This window comes from Dasypus novemcinctus, chromosome 12, assembly GCF_030445035.2.
Source record: "Dasypus novemcinctus isolate mDasNov1 chromosome 12, mDasNov1.1.hap2, whole genome shotgun sequence".
Classification (NCBI taxonomy): Eukaryota; Metazoa; Chordata; class Mammalia; order Cingulata; family Dasypodidae; genus Dasypus; species Dasypus novemcinctus.
The window spans coordinates 34,885,886-34,904,067 of record NC_080684.1 but is presented as its reverse complement, the minus strand read 5'-3'; the positions used below and the strand labels follow the sequence as shown (position 1 = coordinate 34,904,067).

At 54.9% G+C, this 18,182-nt stretch overlaps 1 protein-coding gene across 6 annotated transcripts in view; it reads right to left on the bottom strand.

Moving 5' to 3' along the window:
• The window catches only part of GALNT6 (polypeptide N-acetylgalactosaminyltransferase 6), a 32,590-nt gene that overhangs the window by 2,256 nt on the left and 12,152 nt on the right, over positions 1 to 18,182 (bottom strand). For all 6 annotated transcript variants that reach the window (XM_071218884.1, XM_058308211.1, XM_058308214.1 and 3 more), the window contains 8 exons: positions 17,507 to 17,679; positions 9,591 to 9,740; positions 8,311 to 8,545; positions 5,115 to 5,232; positions 2,928 to 3,128; positions 2,261 to 2,392; positions 1,493 to 1,594; positions 452 to 604 (listed from right to left, as the gene is read on the bottom strand). In XM_071218884.1, coding sequence (XP_071074985.1) covers positions 452 to 604; positions 1,493 to 1,594; positions 2,261 to 2,392; positions 2,928 to 3,128; positions 5,115 to 5,232; positions 8,311 to 8,545; positions 9,591 to 9,740; positions 17,507 to 17,679 — 1,264 coding nt within the window. The remainder of the gene's footprint in view (positions 1 to 451; positions 605 to 1,492; positions 1,595 to 2,260; positions 2,393 to 2,927; positions 3,129 to 5,114; positions 5,233 to 8,310; positions 8,546 to 9,590; positions 9,741 to 17,506; positions 17,680 to 18,182) is intronic.

Here is an 18,182-nt window from a genome sequence, read left to right as displayed (position 1 = left end):
GCATCAGTCTTGGGCCAGGCACAAACTTGCAGAGCTTATTCTATAGAAACGGGGCACTGCCTACCTGAGAAGGGTCTCCAAAAGAGTCATCAGGCCAATGCGTGTGAGAGCCTAGCTGTGTGCCTGGCACACAGAGGGTGGACAGGAACCGTGAGTGACTCTTCACCTCATCTACTTGGGTTCAGCCTCAAATTCCTGAACCACAGCAGAACTGGCTGTGGACCGTAATCTCTCACCCCTTCTTCATGTTCCCTGCAATCAACCATCACCTAAGCTCATCTAGTCCCTGGGAACCCTGCCTGTGACCAAGTCCACACTTTGCACACTGTCTACTCTGTCCTGATCCATCCCATGGTGCTGCAGCAGGCGGAAGATGCGGGAAATAAGGAGGTGGGGGGGGGCCAAGTGGCTTCAGTTCCTCGATCCTGAGCTTTCTGGCCAGCCCACTCACCTGGGTCAATTCCCACTCCTCGTCCTTGGGGACCTGGCTATTTTTGCCGGTGAAGTGACAGCCCCTAAGGCCCACAGTGCTGGCGTTGGCGTGTAGACACAGTTGCTTCGCAATGTTGTGGCGGAGGTCCCTCTGGGTGGTGTACTCGAAGTACTGGAAGTCAAGATAAGAAGAGGTCCCGAGAGGCAGAGGCAGAGTCTGCTCACCACCTTCCAGAGCCATGCGCCCGAACTAAGACCAACCAAGGCACGGCCTCTGGGGAGGAAGGCGAGCGGGCAAGGCCGTGCCCCGACTTTCGTGACTTATGTGCCGTCTTCACGATTTTTACCTTATCAGAGTTACACTGGAATAATGGGTACCTAATATATATTTTTAATTACTTAAAAGTTAAAATTTAACTTAAACCATATCCGTGAGATCCTGTGTTTAATATGCTAGTTCTACCTTTTGCTAATAGATACCAGCCTGTCCAGTGTTGCATGCCGTCCCTTTCTTTGCTTCAAGCTCTGTTTCAAGTGCCTCTTACTTACCAGGTGTCAGGGGTTCAGGGTGGGCTGAGGCACTGGGGAGAGGGAGGTTACTAGTTATCCCTCAGGGAAGTGCAGGGGCATTGGAGGGCATGGGGTAGATCCCCCAAAGGCCAGGTAACTGTGAAACGGTAGTTGGGTAGTGGGATCGGAGCAGTAGCTTGTGGGCAGGGAGGCACTGAAGACAGACGCTGAGCGCAGGTGAGGGAAAGTCCTCATAATCCATATTCACCCCCAAATATTGAAAGCCTTTGCCCTCCACTCGTCTAGCAGCCGACCCTGACGCCTGTGCTCTTTCTAGACGTCCCTCCTTCAGATCTTTCCCGCAGTCATATAGTCCCCTCAGAATGGAAGCTTCCTGAGGGCAGGCATGGTATCTCCTCTTCCCTCTGACCCCGCGCCCCCCCAAGCCAGCCTGCAGGAAAGGACTCCGCGGGGTGGAGAAGGGGCCTGTGAGAAGCCCCGGAGACGGGCGACTTCCCTTGGGCCTGCCCCGCTGGGCGGGGGCGCATACCTGGTTGCCACCAAGGCCGTGGCAGGAGTACATGATGAGGGGCTTCCCCCCGTGGTTGTTCTCGCCCACATCCAGGCACTGATTGATCCCCAGGTTCTTGATCTGCAGACAGGGTGGTGGGCAGAGAGGAGCGCCCGGAGAGCACAGTCAGCAGTTTCCTAGTTCGTGATGTGGGGCCCAGCCGGACTAAATTTGCCTGCCTGCACTTCCCCTCTGGCTCCCCCCTTTGCTCCTCCACTCTCCTCCTTAGCACAGATGCCTGGCCTTAGTGAGGGGCAAGGCCCCGGGGACCGGGCAAGGGCAGGACTAGACCCCTCTGTGGGGGAGGCGGGCACCCTCCCAGGATGCCACGTCCCCGGGAGAAGCCGTCAGCACATGGCGTTTCCTTAAAAACGACTGCTCTCAAAATGTGACCCCCAGGCCGTCGGCATCGCTTGGGAAGTTGTTAGAAAGGCAAAGTCTCAGGCCCTTCCCGGCGCTACTAAGTCAGAAATATTGGGGACAGGGCCCGGTAATGTGTGTTTGACAGCCTTCCTGGGATTCTGACACAGGCTCATGTTTGGGAACCGCTGTTTAAGGGCTGCTTTTCCCGTATAAGATTTTTAGCTCTCTCTAGAAGCCCCAAAGTGGCTTCTCAGTTCTCTTCTTGGATAAAGGAATGTGGAGGGTGAAAATCCTTGGTTGTCACCCATCTGTGGAGGACGTGGTCCTGGACCCCTCCAGGGGGTGCTAGGATGCCCGGGAAGCAGGTCGATTCTCGAGACTCACGGCTCCATAGAAGGTGGGCGTCAGGTCAGGGACAAACATCTCTGGGTAAATGTTATTCAGGTACCAGGAAAAGTTGCGACAGTGTAGTTTTTCCTTTAGCTGCAGCCGCTCGGAAATGTCCCCGAAGGATTTCTGTCAACCAAGTCAAACCCCTCAAGGGTCAGTTCCTCCATCCTTGACCTTTGCTGTCTGGGGAGAAACAGCCCGGACAGCAGGGAGTTCCTGGGGCCACTTCCCCCCTAACGGGTCTCACGCTTACTCCTGCTGGGGACCTGCCGTGGGAAACCGACTCAGCCTCACATCCACCCCCAAGCCCCTGCCCTGGCTCCGGGACTCATACCCACAGCCTCCCATCTGTGCCTCTTCGGGGGTCGGTGCGCTCCAAGCCCACGATCCCCAGCCTCTGCTGGAGAAGAGGTTCTTCCTCAAATCTCCAAATCTCTCTGTCCTCCTCTCCTCTCTAAAGGACACTCCAGGCGGGGACAGCAAGGGCTCCGCTCCTCATCCTCTAGCTTCCAGGTCTCTGTGCCTGGGACTCCCCCTGGGTCTCAGGGCTCTGAGGGGGGAGGGGAGACACCAGATGGTAAAGGTGGGGTACATCTCTGCCACGAAGCCCTCGGCCAGGTTCTCTTCCTCCGAAGACCTCCAGAACGCCCCTGTCTCTCACCTCCTGGGCCATCTTTGCAGCCTGGAAATTTCTCCGGTAGAAAATCTCCTTGTAGCTGTCCATCCAGACCTCGGCCAGGCGCACCTGGTTGCGGACGATGACGTCGGTGCCCTTGGGGAAAGTGTGGGGGCTTTTGGTCCGGAACACGTGGCCTACCACGGAGCAGGGGATGATCTCCAGCTGGCCCCCACACTGCCACACCTGCCACAAGAGATAGGATGAGGCCTTCAGGGGAAGGCTAGGCAGTCTAGCCCCCGCCCCCGAGCAGCTCTGTCATTCCCAGGGCGTAAGACCCCAGGTGTGAGGACTCAGATAACGGCTGTTCTCTCTGCCTGGGGAGGCTTGACCAGGCCCCTGTTTTGATCATGACTGCACAGCCCAGGCTCTCTTATGTTGGCTTCCTCAGACTTAAGCAATTGGAGATTTGCAGGGTTCTGAGGGTTACCAGGGCCCACTCTAGAGAGAAGACACTTGGGGGAGTGGATGTGGCTCAAGCGGGTGAGCGCCTGCTTTCCACATGGGAGGTTCTGGGTTCGATCCCCGGTGCCTCCTAAAAAACTCCCCAAAAAACAAGCAAACAAACAGAAAAACCTACTCGGGGAGCCGATACGGCTCAGTGGTTGAGCGCCGGCTTCCCAAATACAAGGTCCTGGGCTCAGCCCCCAGCACCTAAAAAAAAAAAGGCAGTTGGCTAACTTTGTGCCCAGGGATCTACTCTAAGCTCTGGCCACTTGGCTTTTTGATCTGGAAATGTGATTTTATCAGCTTGCCACGTATTGCTGGAAACTCAGGCTCCCCCAAATCAATATAGACTGTGCTCCAAATCATTTTGTATTAATTAATAGTGAGGAGGGCAACCCAGGAGGCCTGTGCGAGTCACCTAGACCTTCAGCACACAGGCTTTCCAGGAGAGAGACTCAGCGGAGGGCAGAGGCTCACTGATGAGCCAAGAAGCAGAGCCCTGGAGGAGGGTGACAGGGCCAGGGACCCTTCTCTAGCCAACGGGCTGGTTTAAGACCCCCCTCCCACCTGTCTCTTCTTTTTTAGGTTTTAGGTTCAGAGGTAGAGGTATGTTATCATTAATTTCTAGCAACAGAAAAACATAATCACCGTCATAGTAACAGCAGATATCAATTATGTGCTTAATATGTATCAGGCACTAGGAGAGGGGACTTTATAAATGAGCTCATTTACTTACTAATCACCTCTCCACTGGCAGGGAGATTCGTCTAGCTTTCATGTGGAGGCAATCCTTTCTTCCTGAGCTGGTGTGCCTAATTCCTGGAGTCCCTCAGAGTTCTGGGGCCCACCAGAATTTAGGCTACCATCTTCTCCTAAGGTTATGAAGCGCTTGCTGAGCACAGCGGTAGAACAACTCTAAAGGCTACCAGGTGACGTGTCCTCTGATCTGGGAAGGGGAGTCTGACTTTTCCAGAGAAAGAAAGGTGAGTGGTGCTGGGGATTGAGTCAGGGCCCCCGCATAAGGCACGTTCAGGCCCCACCTCCTGGGGCTGTGAGCCCATTTGTAAGGAGGACCTTTGAAGATGTTATCAGTCAAGGTGTGCCCAGACTGAATGTGGGTGGGCAACGGAGCCCTTGAACGCAAAGGGAAGTGGACACCAGAGAAGCCACACGAAGCAGCCAGAAGCTGGAAGCAGATGGGACCAGAAAAGAAAGAAGGCGCTGCCGTGTAAGTTGCCACATGGTGGAAAAGCCAAGGAACCCCAAAGATGGCTGTCTAGTCAGAAGATACCTATTCTGGGAAGAAGCAAGCCTTTTAGCCTCCGAAACTGAGAGCCAATAAATTCCTGTTGTTAAGCCGACCCCATTGTATGGCATTTGTCTAAGCAGTTGGGAAACTAAAACAATTGGTGACTAGATCAGCTTCCGCCTTACCCCAAACCTTTCCCACAGGTATCACAAAAGATGTCACTAGTCCCCAGATAGCCTGTCCCTATGACCCCTTCTCTCTGAGAAATTCTGCCCAGTCATTTGTTGCAAGTTGTCCAGTCTGATTCCCGAAGACCTCCGGCCATGGGCAGGGAACGGAGCAGAGGAAAAGGTGGAGTCGTGATGGGGAACAGCCACCCTCTTACTTCCCTGAGGCTGCTGCTGCCTGACACACAGGTTCAAGGGCTCTCCCCTGGGTTGCTGTGGCCCACCCCGCGAAGCCCTCTTCACTCTCACCCGGAAGGACATTTCCACGTTCTCCCCTCCCCAGATCTCCATCTGATTATCATAGGTACCGATGTGCTCAAAGTAGGACTTGGAGATGGAGAAGAGGCCACCAGCAAACGTCGGGGATCTGGAGAGACAGAGGGAGAAGCAGGTGCATCTTCTGGGTGGGAAGAGCTGTTTGTGGACCTACCTCCCCACTTCCATTCCTCTTTCCCAGCGTGTGCAGCATCTCTTCCACTAGCTTACTCATTTGTTGAGCAAACATTTATTGAGCCTTTCTATGTTCTCTTCCCCTTCTAGGACCAGGCTAAGGAGAGATGCAATTATCATTACTTTCTTCAAAAAGGCATTCATTCAACAAGAATGAATTTAATCCTTGTTCAAGAATGCAATAAATCACCAGCCACCAGGGGCTGTGCTACACATTGGACAGACACAGCTGAGAAAGACACAGAATGCATTAAATCACCAGCCACCAGGGGCTGTGCTACACATTGGACAGACAAAGCTGAGAAAGACACAGATCCCATTCTCCGAGAGCTCAGCCTAGTAGCAGAGGTTGTTTTTTTCCTTTTTTGCAGCCAAGTGCCTGGAACACATAGTTATCAGAAGTTGCATGAAATTGTTTTTGAAACAGGCAGGATTCAAACCCTGCACGATTGAATGAACAGTATCAGCTGGGCTGGCCCCATACTGTTTCAGGGTCCCTGGCTCTTCAGGGACTATAAAGCCTCAGTGTTAGTAGGATCCTAGCCCTTGTGCTCAATACCGTGTATGAAACTTTAGCTTTGGGGAGAAGCTGCCAGCTGCTTTGAACAGGGCAAATGGCTAAGAGGTATTCCTGGGAATAGGCTGGAGAGTCAGATCAAACTCAACTTGGACTAAAAAGAGCATTTAGGAGGTTACAAAAAGACTCTGGCTTCAGACCAAGGCAGGGAGGCACAGACCAGAGTTAAGAAAATTGAGAAAGAATATCTCATTTCCAGACTAGCTCACAAGTGAGGCTGGGCTAAGGGCGAGGGTACCCAATTGGACAAGGAGAAGCAGAATGGCAGGCAGGGGTGGTGGTGGGGAGCTATGTATCATCAGCTTCTGTACCTGGGCCAGGCTGGCTTGATAATGCTTGGCTGCCCTCAGTGGGCGGCTTCATGTGACATGACCAAGCGGGAAGACACTGAATTCTCTCCGGAATCCCAGAACCAACCAAGGTGCCTTACGCACTGTGAGGGGTCGACGGACTGCTCTGTCGAGGGGACCTTGGTGCTATTCTGTGGCTCCTGTCACCCTGGAGTCGATCACACTGGCTCCTGCAGCTGCTTTCTGGAAAGAATTTCAGTGGGGCAACCCTCACACTCAGGCTGGCTTCTTTTCCCTGGTTCTGGGCTCTCCCAGGGGTGCCAAATCAGCCTGAGTGGAGTCCAGAGAATCCAGGTGAGTGCTTTGGAGCGAACCAGCTTCCTCTGAGAGTCCTGTACACCTGGGCCCGCCTCTTGCCTTTGGGATGACTGGGTACTTTCCAGTGCTGCCAAATTCACTCTGAGGCTAAACTCCACGCCTGGCAATTCACTGCAGACCCACAACCAGCAGCAACCTCTGGCAAACACGTGGTAGTTCCTGGCCTACATCCGGGATTTCCTGGGTCCTCTACCTCTCCTGTTAGCCTCTGCTTAGCTTTGAAAGTGCAGAGTGGGTGGGGTGGGGGGTATTCCAGCAGCTGCTGGTGGGATTCTAGGCCAAGTGCTTGGGCAAGCCACACATTGTCCTGGGGACCCAGGGCACGGGGAAGAGGGAACAGAGCCCTGCCTCAAACGCTGAGGCTTTGTCAAGGACCTGGATGACCTTGGACATCAGCGTTGGGGACGCCCATGATGGGTAGGGCCAGGTGCCCTGTCTCTGCCTGTGTCCCCATGTGCCTGGCCCTGGGCTGGGGGTGAGGGGGCGGTTGCTGCTGTACACACCAAACAAAAGGCCTCTATGACACCAACGGAGGGCCAGGAGGGAGGTCCAATTTCCTTCTTTCTCCCTCTCCTCCTCTTGTTTCTCCTTCTGCTGACACAGACGGAGCAGCTGCTGCTCAGGATCCACGGGAGTCCTCCTGGGGCACACGCCCGAGCCCTCTCACCAAGAGTCTGGGCAATAGCTTTCAGGATTCAGGACATGTGGAGGGGGAGGAGCGCCACCCCTCTCCTCCTTTCAACTCTTCCCTCTTATCTTAGGCCACTGGAGCCTCAGCCTCCCCTTCCTGCAACCCCTGATGTATATTCAGTTGACCTTTAAGTTTCCTGGCCAGCAAGGGAAAGCAATGGCACAGATAATCTAAAGCCAAAGGATACCCTAAAAGTCACCCAACCAACCCGCAGTCTCTAACTATTGACACCAACAGGCAATCTGGAGAGGGACGAGCTGGTTGGGTGGACGAGGGGAACAGAAGCCCTACTGGGCAGTGAGCAGTGGATAAGCCCTCTCGGGGTCACCCTTTAGATCAGGGCTGGGCAAACTATGGGTTCTGGCCCGGCAGCCTGTTCTTATATGGTTCCGGAGCCAAGAATGGTTTTTTACATTTTTACAGGGAAAAGAAGGCAAAGGAGAAGAGGAGAAGGAGGAAAACCAAGAAACTACAACAAACCTTATATGGCCTACAAAGCCTAGAATATTTACTATCTGGCCCTTTACAGAAAAAGTTCGGGGCAGCTGCAGCACACTGCAAACTCCAGGACGCTTGCCTATCTTCTTTTAACGTGTTCTTAGCCTTTTCAAAGACAGTGACCTGGGAACAAGACACCCTCTTCCACTGCAGTGGCCATTCGTCAGAGTCCTGGAGAGTTCCACCCACTCTCTCCCACCCGCTCTGTAAGCACCAGTCACGTCCTTCTACGTGCAGGCAGGAATAAACGAGATAATGACCGTAAAGCGCTTAGCCGGTCACCTGGCACACATGAAGTGGTGAACAGGAGCAAGCCATATGGGGGAAGCAGTATAGCGCCACAGATGGGAGTGTGGGCTTTATCTTAGGCCAATTGTTTACCACTATGAACCTCAGTTTTCTCTTCTGTAAAACCATAATCACAGGACTCATCTGTTATGGAGTGGGGATTAAGTAACGTATGTCGAGTGCTTGGGAGAGCACCTCGTGGAAGCTCCTGGGATCTGGGTCGGCCCAGGGCGGTGGAGGCCGGGGCGGGGCTCGCCAGGCCGCGGGTCTTACTTGATGGGGTAGGTCTCGTCCTTGCGCCTCTGCTTCTCATGGGCAGGCAGCGCCTCCCAGCCGAAGGTCAGGCTCCAGTCGAAGTTGCCACGGCTGTGCACCCTGCCCCCCCGGATGGGCTTGGAGAACTCGAAAGTGTTCAAGTCGATGGTGACGATGTCCGGGCTCACCACTGCCGTCTCGTCCTCCACGATGCGCGCCAGGAGGGGCTCCAGCCAGCCGTGGAAGCACTCGCCTGCAGGCCCCGGGCAGGGGTGGCCGTCAGGGGCCGGCCCAGCCCTGAGCCCACGTCCCACCCCAGGGGCAGAACCGGAAGGACAAGAGGACCCGCCACCCAACTCCTGGCCAGGGCCACAGCTGCAGAGAAGGTAAAGAGCTCTCCCAAGAGCCCATCCCGGCCCGCCCACGCCCTGGGTGCAGGCCGTGTGGAGGGAGGAGGGAGAGCTAGGGGTCTCCGCCCATCCCACCACAAGGACACGGCAAGCTCAAGCTCGAGGGAGGAAGGTGTCAGCGCCAACGATCCCACAGCCCAGGGCAGGCCCAGGACGGGTGTCTTCAGCCTCTCCACCTCATCAGCCCTCCCCAGCCAAGCGTCCATTTCGGAAGGAAGCGCTCCCTCTCTGAAAGGCAGCTGCCGTTCAGCTTAGCTCCCACTGCAGAAGAAGCAGCCCTTTCGTTTGTCTAGGCCTTTGGGGTTTTTCAATGAACGGTTGCACCTATTCCTTCACTCGGCCCTTGGAGTAATAATGGTAAGGTTGGTATCCTCATTCCCATTTTACAGATGAGGAAACTGAGGCTCAGGCAGGGACAGAGCCAGAATGCAAACCCGGGCCTTCTGACTCCAAGTCCAGAGTTCTTTCCTGTACATGTCACCCCTTTTAGGGTTCAGTGTTCTTTACCTGACAACGGTGAGGAGGTTTTTTGGTTTTGGGCAGGAGGGAGGGCTTCCTGGCTCCGTGCGGTCCCACAGGAAAGCGCCACACAAGCCAGTTGTGAGTGGGGACAGGCCGAGGCTCAAGGTGCATGTGTGTCAACGGGATCTGGAGTTGGGCCCAGCCCCTGCGATCTGGGGTCATTAACTGTTTCAGTGCTGCCTGTGCCTCCGGATAGAAAATTCTGGGGGTCGATGGTGAGAAAGGGGGTGGATCCCAAGCCTGCTACGCTCCTGGAACAGCCCAGCAGGAAGGGGGCTCGGCGATGCCGTGGTCCCAGCTCCGCATTCTCCCAGGGAGGAAGCCGAGGCCCGGGGAGGCGGGACGCAATCACGCCCCGTTACTCACAGTGGGCATCCAGGAAGGTGAGCACCTCGGCCTGCGCCACGCTGGCCCCCAGCAGCCGGGCGGTGATCAGCCCCTTCCGCTCCCGCTGCCGCACCACCCTCACGATCTGCAGCTGCTTCACGTACTGGTCCAAGTGCTCCTGTAAGTACTCTGGAAGGGACAGTGTCGTTGTTGCCAGCTCGCCACTTTGTTGCAAGCCTAATCTAATCCCCCGTGGGCACCAAGCCCAGGTGCTCCGGGGCTCCTGCGCCTACTGCTCTAAGCAGAAGTGGCAGGTGGGGAGGCGAGCAGGAGGAGGATGGGGAGAGGAAGGATGAAGCCCCGCCGGCGGCCAGGCCATGCCGACCCCCTTTGCCCACTTGCCCGGACCCCAGCTCTGCAGTGCCGGATCCTGCACCCGGTTAACCAAGCCCTGCAGCAGGACCTCAGAGCGGTGCTGCTCAAATCAAGCAGAAACTTCCGACAGAGGCTCTCCAAGCCTCTCTTGGTAACCCCACCTACTCAGCCACCACCTTCCAGAGCCTGCGACTCTGGCTTCCTCCCCTCCACACCGGGGGCTACAGCAGCGCTTTCTCAGGGTCTACATTCCCTGTCGCCCAAACTCTCGAGAGCACGTTTGACAGGTACAACTTGATTTCTCACTGGCTGGATCGGCAGCAGGAAGTCTTACTCTATCCCTCTTTACTGCATCTGCATATTAAAATTCTTGAAGAAGATGAAAAGAGCTTCTAAATTAAAAAAACAACACACAACATGTAGCATATGCTTACCACGTGCCAGGTGCGGTGTCAGGGCCCGGGGGCACCACGGTGCTAGGGCCCGGGGGTACAGCGGTGCTAGGGCCCGGGGGCACTGCGGTGCTAGGGCCTGGGGGTACAGCGGTGCTAGGGCCCGGGGGCACCGCGGTGCTAGGGCCTGGGGGTACAGCGGTGCTAGGGCCCGGGGGCACCGCAGTGCTAGGGCCCGGGGGTACAGCGGTGCTAGGGCCCGGGGGCACCGCGGTGCTAGGGCCTGGGGGTACAGCGGTGCTAGGGCCCGGGGGCACCACGGTGCTAGGGCCCAGGGGTACAGGGCGGTCGCTGTCCCCAGGTTTGCACTGCCCAGGGTGATCAGTGCAGGGCTGGGCAGCCCAGCAAGGGCAGCCCTCCTGAGTTTGAGGAGGATGGGAGGGCTTTCTGAAGGGAGGGCTATCTTTGCTGAGCTCTCCGGCTCCTTCTGGGTTAGGGCTTGTTTTCTGACCCTGTTATTCAGTCTGAAATTCTCACGGCATTAAAAATACTTCTATTCTCGGGCAGCAGATGTAGCTCAGTGGTTGAGCACCTGCTCCCATGTACAAGGTCCTGGGTTCAATCCCTGGTGCTTCTAAAACCAAATCAACCAACCAACCAACCAATCTCTATTCTGAAGCAATCCTTCTTGAAACAGACTCCAGATCTCATGTTTTACTGGCTGCCATTTGGGCTGATCTGCTTCTGACTGTGCAGAGTGGAGCTGGCTGTAGTTGCAGAGGTGGAGGTGGCGGTGGGACTGGCCCTGTGCTGAGGCTTGCTCTGACTGGGGGTCCTGAAGTCATCGGAGTGGGCTGTGGTTACAACGTACGCGCACACGCTCTTGAGCACCTGCTACGTGCCTGTCACTAAGCTAGGTGCTCTCATGATTACTTTCTTATTTAATCTTCTCTATGAAGGTCAACAACTGTGGCAATAGGGACTACTGTCCCCAATTTTTTGTAGATGGTAAAACTAAAACTCAAAGTGGTGAGCCCAGGGTCATGGAAAGTGCAAAAGGCAGCAGCAGGATCCTAAGCGGCCCGTGTCTGGGGACTTCTCACTCTACCCTCCGGGGGCAATAAGACCACGAAGCAAGGACACAACATACACGGGTGTCCAGGTGGCCAGCGCAGCCTCCCCCAGTCATCCAGGGCCTCAGCCACTTCTCCACGCGTGAGACCCCAGGAGGGGGAGGGAAAGACAGGGGTGAGGTCAGCCCGGGCCTCTTTAGCGGCTTTGGTCACTGCCTGGGACAGAGGGGCTTGGAGGGAAGGAAACAGCCTACAATTTGGGAACTTCAACTCATTTCTCACTGCTTCTTTTTCTCTCCTTCCATTCTCCTGGATGGGTGGGTGCTCCTGCCACGGTGCCAGCTTAGGAATGGATTCCTGGAACAGTCATCTGAGAAAGCAGCTGAGTTCTACCCAGGGAGTGAGGGTGTCGTCTCTGGGTGCTGAAGCTCTGCCCAGGTGGCCAGACACTGCCCTGGGCGGTGGGGCCTGGCCTGGCTCCTGCCCTCCAGGAACTGCCCGCACAATCGAACGACAGCCCCAAGGGCTGGCACCAACAGGAAGGGTGAAGAACCTTCCCAGCGTGGCTGACGTTGCTCCTGAGAACTCGCTTAACTGCGCTCACAGGAAGTTCATGGCGGTGGAGATAACCCAAGACAAAACATCACAGGAAGTGGGTTTTGTGGTGAGAGGCTGCAAAGCACTGAGCTATGAACCTCAGGGGGCCAGAGCTCCACCAGAGCCCTCTCCACCCCGTCCTTGCTGCCTTACTGGGCTGGGCTGGACCTGAGCATCCCGCCCCTTCTCCAGGCCCTTCTAGGGGAGCGAGGCATCTGCCTGGCCCTCCTGCCAGCCGTCCCCCTTTCGCACCCCCAGTATTCCAGAAGTGAGCATGGAGACACAGACGTGCCCCCTCGCACCCCCCGGATGACGGTCTCCTAATTTAGCTCTGACGGCCTGCCACCGCCAACCAGGCTTCATTCCTCATGACTTGAGGCCACGTGGTCGCCGAGACCCTGACACACGTGCCTTGCTCACCAGCCCCATGGTTTGACACATCATCTATATGTCACGGCTCTGAAGTCTTTCCCTGGCCGTGCCACCTTCACTTGGACGTGGAATGGAAACGCAAACTGAACGTAGGCCTAAAACAGAACTCCTGATACCCTTGCCCTCCCCCAGGCTCCCCCACGTCGGTACATGGTACCCACATGCCCCCAGCTGCTCGAATCTAGGGGGCATGCCGGATTCTCCCTCTTTCCGCCCTCCACAATCACTCTACCGGCAAGTCCTGCCAGCTCACTCTGACCATCTCCGCTGCCGCCCGCAGCATCTTCACTGGTCTCCCGACTTCTGCTTTGTGCCATTCTCCCCAATCTCTTGCTTTTTTTAAAAAGGAGGTACCGGGATTGAACCTGGGACCTCGTACGTGGACAGCAGGCACTCAAGCACTGAGCTGCACCCACTCCCTGTCCCCCATCTCTTCCTGACATGCAGCCAGAAGTTTCTTAAAACTAGGAACCAAAAAAATACAATGTACAAAAATGACGGGAGTCGGGGGATGGGGAATGGGTTTTATGGGAACCTCATATTTTTTAATGTAATGTTCTGTGTGATCTATTTAATTTTTTAAAAAGTGTAAAAAACAAAAAACAAAAAAAAACTAGGAACCAGATCATGTCACTCCAGGGGTTTAAAATTGCACGTGACAACAAACCTGAATGCTGACGATGGCTTGCAAGGTGCCCACTCTCCCCTCTAAACTCCCTTGGCTTCCTTGTTCGCTTCCCTCCACACTAGCTTCTCCCCAGCCTCAGGAACGCACCGGCCTCAGGGCCTTTGCACCTGGGGTTCCCCTGGCTCAGAGTAAAGCAACACTCAGAGCGGCCTTCCCCGCCACCCTGACTAAATGCGCTCCGCGGCCGCTCACTATCCTGTGGCCCTGATCCTTTTCCTTTTTTTCCCTAACTCCCCCCCTTTTAATTTCTTCACAGCACTTACATGTCTGAAATTATTTTCTGTCTTGCCCCCACTAAATAGTGAAGCTCCAAGAAATTATTTTCTGTCTTGCGCCCCCCCTGCTCACTGCTGTGTCCCCAGGGCCTGGCATGGGCCTCGCAGCCAGGAGGGGACCACTAAACCCCCCTTAGGCCCATCAGCGTGCTCTGGCCTTTAGTCACAGTTCTCGGGCTTGACTGTTGAGCAGTCTAGAAAAGGAAAGAACAAAACCATTTCTCGTGGCGGAGGACTTCCCCTCTAACTTTCCCTGTTATTCTACTTTTCTGCCTGTCTATGTTCTATCCAGGCTCGAATCCAACCACAACTGGGACATTTTTGTTTTATCCCTTAGGAAAGAGAAAGGGGAAAATGAGCAGGCACAACACCCTTTGGGAGCTGTTACTGGGCTGAATAACGTCCCCCAAATTCACGTCCACCTGGAACTCAGAAGGGGACCTTATCTGCAGATGTAAATAAAAATAAGGTGAGGTGCCACTGGATTAGGCTGGGCCCTCAAGCCAATATGACGGGTGTCCTTATAAGGAGCGGAGAGACACACAGACACACACAGGGAAGACGGAGGCAGAGGCTGGAGCCACGCAGCCACGTTGGGGCAGTCAGCAACGCTGGAAGAGGCGGGGACGGGTTCTCCCCTGGGGCCCTCAGCCGAGCGTGGCCCAGCTGAGGTCGAGCCTCCAGGATGGTGAGAGAATAGATTTCTGTCGCTTTAAGGCACCCGGGCGGTGGCAGAAGCCCTAGGAGTGTTCTAATAACCCCCTGCCCAGGTAGAGCATGTGGATACTGGGCCATGTTTCCTCACACAAATCTCACTGTCTGACACTTTCCATTTCCAGGCCTAAGGAGCACACTGGTAGATGAAATTCACATGTGGGAAAGGTAGAATTTCTTTATGGAGAGAAATGGAAGAAAATACTGAAATGGAAAATTATCCAGAAAACCGAGAACATAGGATTAACGTATAGATATTTTCCTATATTGTAAAACATGTACAGAAGGGATAAGTGACTTGACCTGTTGGGATAGACACTGCAAGTCGTGACTTGACTAAAATCACAATCTCTGAACAATTCCGTGACTGACCCTCCTGGGCGTTCCGGAGGCCGCGGAGAGTTCCACTCAGACCAGCGAGGGCATGTGGAGTGGAGAAACCTTGCTAGCTGTCTTCTCCTGGGTTTCGCACGAGCACTTCCAGACTTGAGGGCTGCCCCTTCTCTCCTTCCCGTCTGCTGCTGAGCCTTCTCCCTTGCCTTCCTACAGCACCCTCTCCCCGACCGACCAACCCACACCTCCTGCTGCTTCTATCCGGGAGGCACTTCTCACTACAAGCTTATTTATTTCTCTCTGCGTCCTGGGTATGTGCCTGATTTCTTCCATCCAATCAGCAAATCCCCACAGGAAGGAGACCCAGGGGCAGGCCAGGGCTTCTGACAAGGGGATTCCCTGCTCGGGGCACGGAAGTGCCGAGAGACTGGGAGCCTGGTATCAGGGGTGCGTCACCAGGGCTGACCCCTGGCTGTGGATCTGGCCACTCGAGTGTACTCTTTCCCCTGCTTCTGAGTCCAAGGAAGCAAAGAAAATGTTTCCCAGCCTGGCTCCCCCAGTATCAAATGCCCATACACTCATGGTCACAGAGCTGCTGCTGGGTGCCTGAATAGGAGGGCAGAGAACATGGACATTGTATTTCACCAGGGACACAGCCCTTGTTGTGGGTGTGTAATAAAAGCCAGCTAATCTGATCAAATGGTCAAACGTGTGGGAAATTTTACCCGGGTACAGACGGCAGAGATTTCTGACCATAGATCTGAGGTTTCCTTCTTTTCCCCTCTAAACTGAACATTGCTTAACATGTCTCTAGAGTCTGACAGCTCTTAAGGCAGATTGTTTATCCTAGTGTCCACAAGTTCCTTGAAATTATGTGCAAAAATGTGTGTACGCATAATGTTGTGGGCCATTGCGTGCTACTGCAAGGAGAGAGACAGAGCTTTTATCAGATGCTCAAAGCAGGTCAGGAATTGAAAAAATAAGAATGACTGGTTTAGGTTTTTCAGAAGATGACTCGGAGATGCTGGACTTGGCTGGACCAGGCCTTGAGAGAGAATCCAGGGCAACAGGGGAGACGGGAGCAGAGAGAACGTCAGAGAGGCTGCTGGGGCTGCTGCAAATTCCACCCCACTGGGCACAGGCTGCTCGTTGCACCCTTTAGGTGCTGCCCACACCAGCCTGGAATCACATCGCTTGTCTAGCCTGGTCAGAGGAGTTTCCCAACTGGGCATTGTACTTTATGAACTCACAAAACTCTGGGTGACAAGTTTAAACAGTTTAGACACCCACCACCTGTGATAGCGGGGGAAAGAGCTTCTTGGGGGACGGGGGGCACAGTGCTGTGGCGAGAAGGTCACGAGAGGCCCGTTTGAGAGCAAGGGCTGCTGCTACACTTGCTCCCATCGCACACAACCGTTCCATCGCCACTAAAAAGCCCTAGAGGCCACTCCCAAGCCCTTTCCATCTCTGCCAAACCCTCTGCTCCTCCCTTCCCAGAAGCCTACCCCCTGTACTTCTTGTCGACCAGACTCTTCTCGCCTGCTTGCCTTTGCTTTGTAAGGGATCATCTCTGGGTCCCTGAAGAAATGGCCTCGACAGGGCCCCTGCTCAGCCCCTCCTTCACTGCCTTCCAGCCCTAGTCCTCTTCTCAGCATCATCCCTAACCTAGAGGGCAGGTGGGAGGCCGGGGGAAAGGCAAGGAGATGGCAGCTACCTTCTACTGGGGTGGACCCAGGGCCCAGGATGAGAAATGTGGAGACATTTCCACAAGGGAGCTCGGGCACAGGGGCCAACCCGGGGAGTCTAACAATGCATCAGTCCCACGGCCACTTTCTTAGTTCTGGCTCCGTTATCCACTCTCAAGGGATTTTAAGAACTTCGTCTCAGGATTTTGGGACTTTGGCCTCTCCTGTCATTTACTCTCTCCCCAAAGCTGCCACTGTTATGAACCACGTCACCCTCCAAATTAAACACCTTCCACGACTCATTTCTTTCTACACGAATACTTGCAGCATGTCATGAATGCCAACTCAACAGCTTTTTAAGTTCCACTGCCTACGATGAACGCTAGCCCCGGAAGATGTGTCTCCAGGTCTGCTTCTGCTGTTCTCTCTTCTGGGAATGTCTTTCACCCAGTCTTTTCTCCCTAGACAGTTGCACTCACTCTTTAAGGTTCAGCTCCGATCTGGCACCCACTGTGAAGCCATGCCAGCCATGACAGAAATAACACCTTCTGGTAATGTATTTCCAAGGCATATTGTTCCCATACGATGAATAAAATGAAACGAATGCTTATGGAGTTCTTACCCCATGCCAAGTACTATGTGGCACAAGGATTATCTCATTCATCATGTATCTCAGATCCCTCTCCTACCATATGAAGGCATCAATTGTCCTCATTTTAAGAAGGTTCAGAGAGGCTAAGTTCCTCGCCCCAGGTCACAGAGCTGGGAAGGGTTAGAGTTGGGATGTGACTTCCTGGGCTCTGACTCTCAAGTTCACACCCTTTCAAGTCCATTAGGGAAGGGCCCCAGGCCACCATGCCCTGTGGTTGACTGTGTAAGCACCCGTCTGATGTGTGGGGACTCTTAGCCTTTTTGGGCAGGAGCGGTCTCATTTGTCGTGTTTTCCTTAAGGCGAGGGCAGTACCAGGCACAGAACAGGTGCTAGACAGTTGCCTGAGGAATTGCTCTGAAGGGTGGGAAGTCTGGCGAGCAACTTCCCTTACTAGCAGAGCAGTGATTTGTTGGTAGGCCACGGAGGGGAGGACCCGTCTCCCACCCTCTGCCTTGACCTCTCCCGGCACTTCTCAAGTGGGTTGGCAGCTCTGAGGGGGGCTTGGCGTCCAGAGCTGCAAAGCTCTTGGAGCTATCTGGGGGACAGAGCCCAGGCTCCAGGACTGTGGCCCGCCTGTCCCCCGCCCCCCACCTGCCGTCTTCCTGTTCTCGGCCTTTATGATGAGCTGTGACACAGGGCGACAGGCCATGAGGTGGCGCCTGCTCCCTAGAGAGGCCCTGTTCTTCCCAAGGTGCCCGTGGGAGCCCAGCCCCCTCCTCAGGGACCCCTCTGGCCTCACCCTCAGTGCTGGCATCGTCCACCAGTATGATCTCCTTCAGCAAGATGGCAGGGCTGGTGTGCAGGACGCTGTACACAGTTCGCATCAGGGTGGACCAGGCCTCGTTGTGGAAAACAATGACGACGCTGGTGGTGGGCAGTGGGGGGCAGCGCTGGAACTTCTGGTCAACACACCTGCAGAGATGACAGTGTGGACACAGCTCTCCAGGAGTTCCTTGGGGGGCGAGGAGGTCTCTGTCCAAAGACTCCCCATAGCCACCCTCCACTCCTCTGAACCACCCGTCCATCTTCCCTGTTGCAGTTGGGAACACCTGCCTCTGTCCCCGGCTCACCCTGTATCTGTCACCCTCTGCACTGGTCCTAGCCAACCACTCCAAACCTGTGCCCCCAGAGCTGGTTTGGTCCCCCAGCTGTAATGCCAAGAGCTCACCCATCACCCCCCCCCCCCATTCTCTGCTCTCAGGCAAGGAGTTCCCAGGGTTGACTCCCTTCAGTAGCATGTGTCCGTCATGGAGTGTGATTGATCCACAGGTCCCAGAGGGGTAAGCTGGCTACATCGGCAAATTTGACACCTGAGAAAAGTGACTACCATTTCCATATTCAATGAGAGGAAAAGCTCTTCCCTTTATAAGTTGTAGTTCCTCCAGAATCCTTTTTCTCCCAACTCCCTACAATGA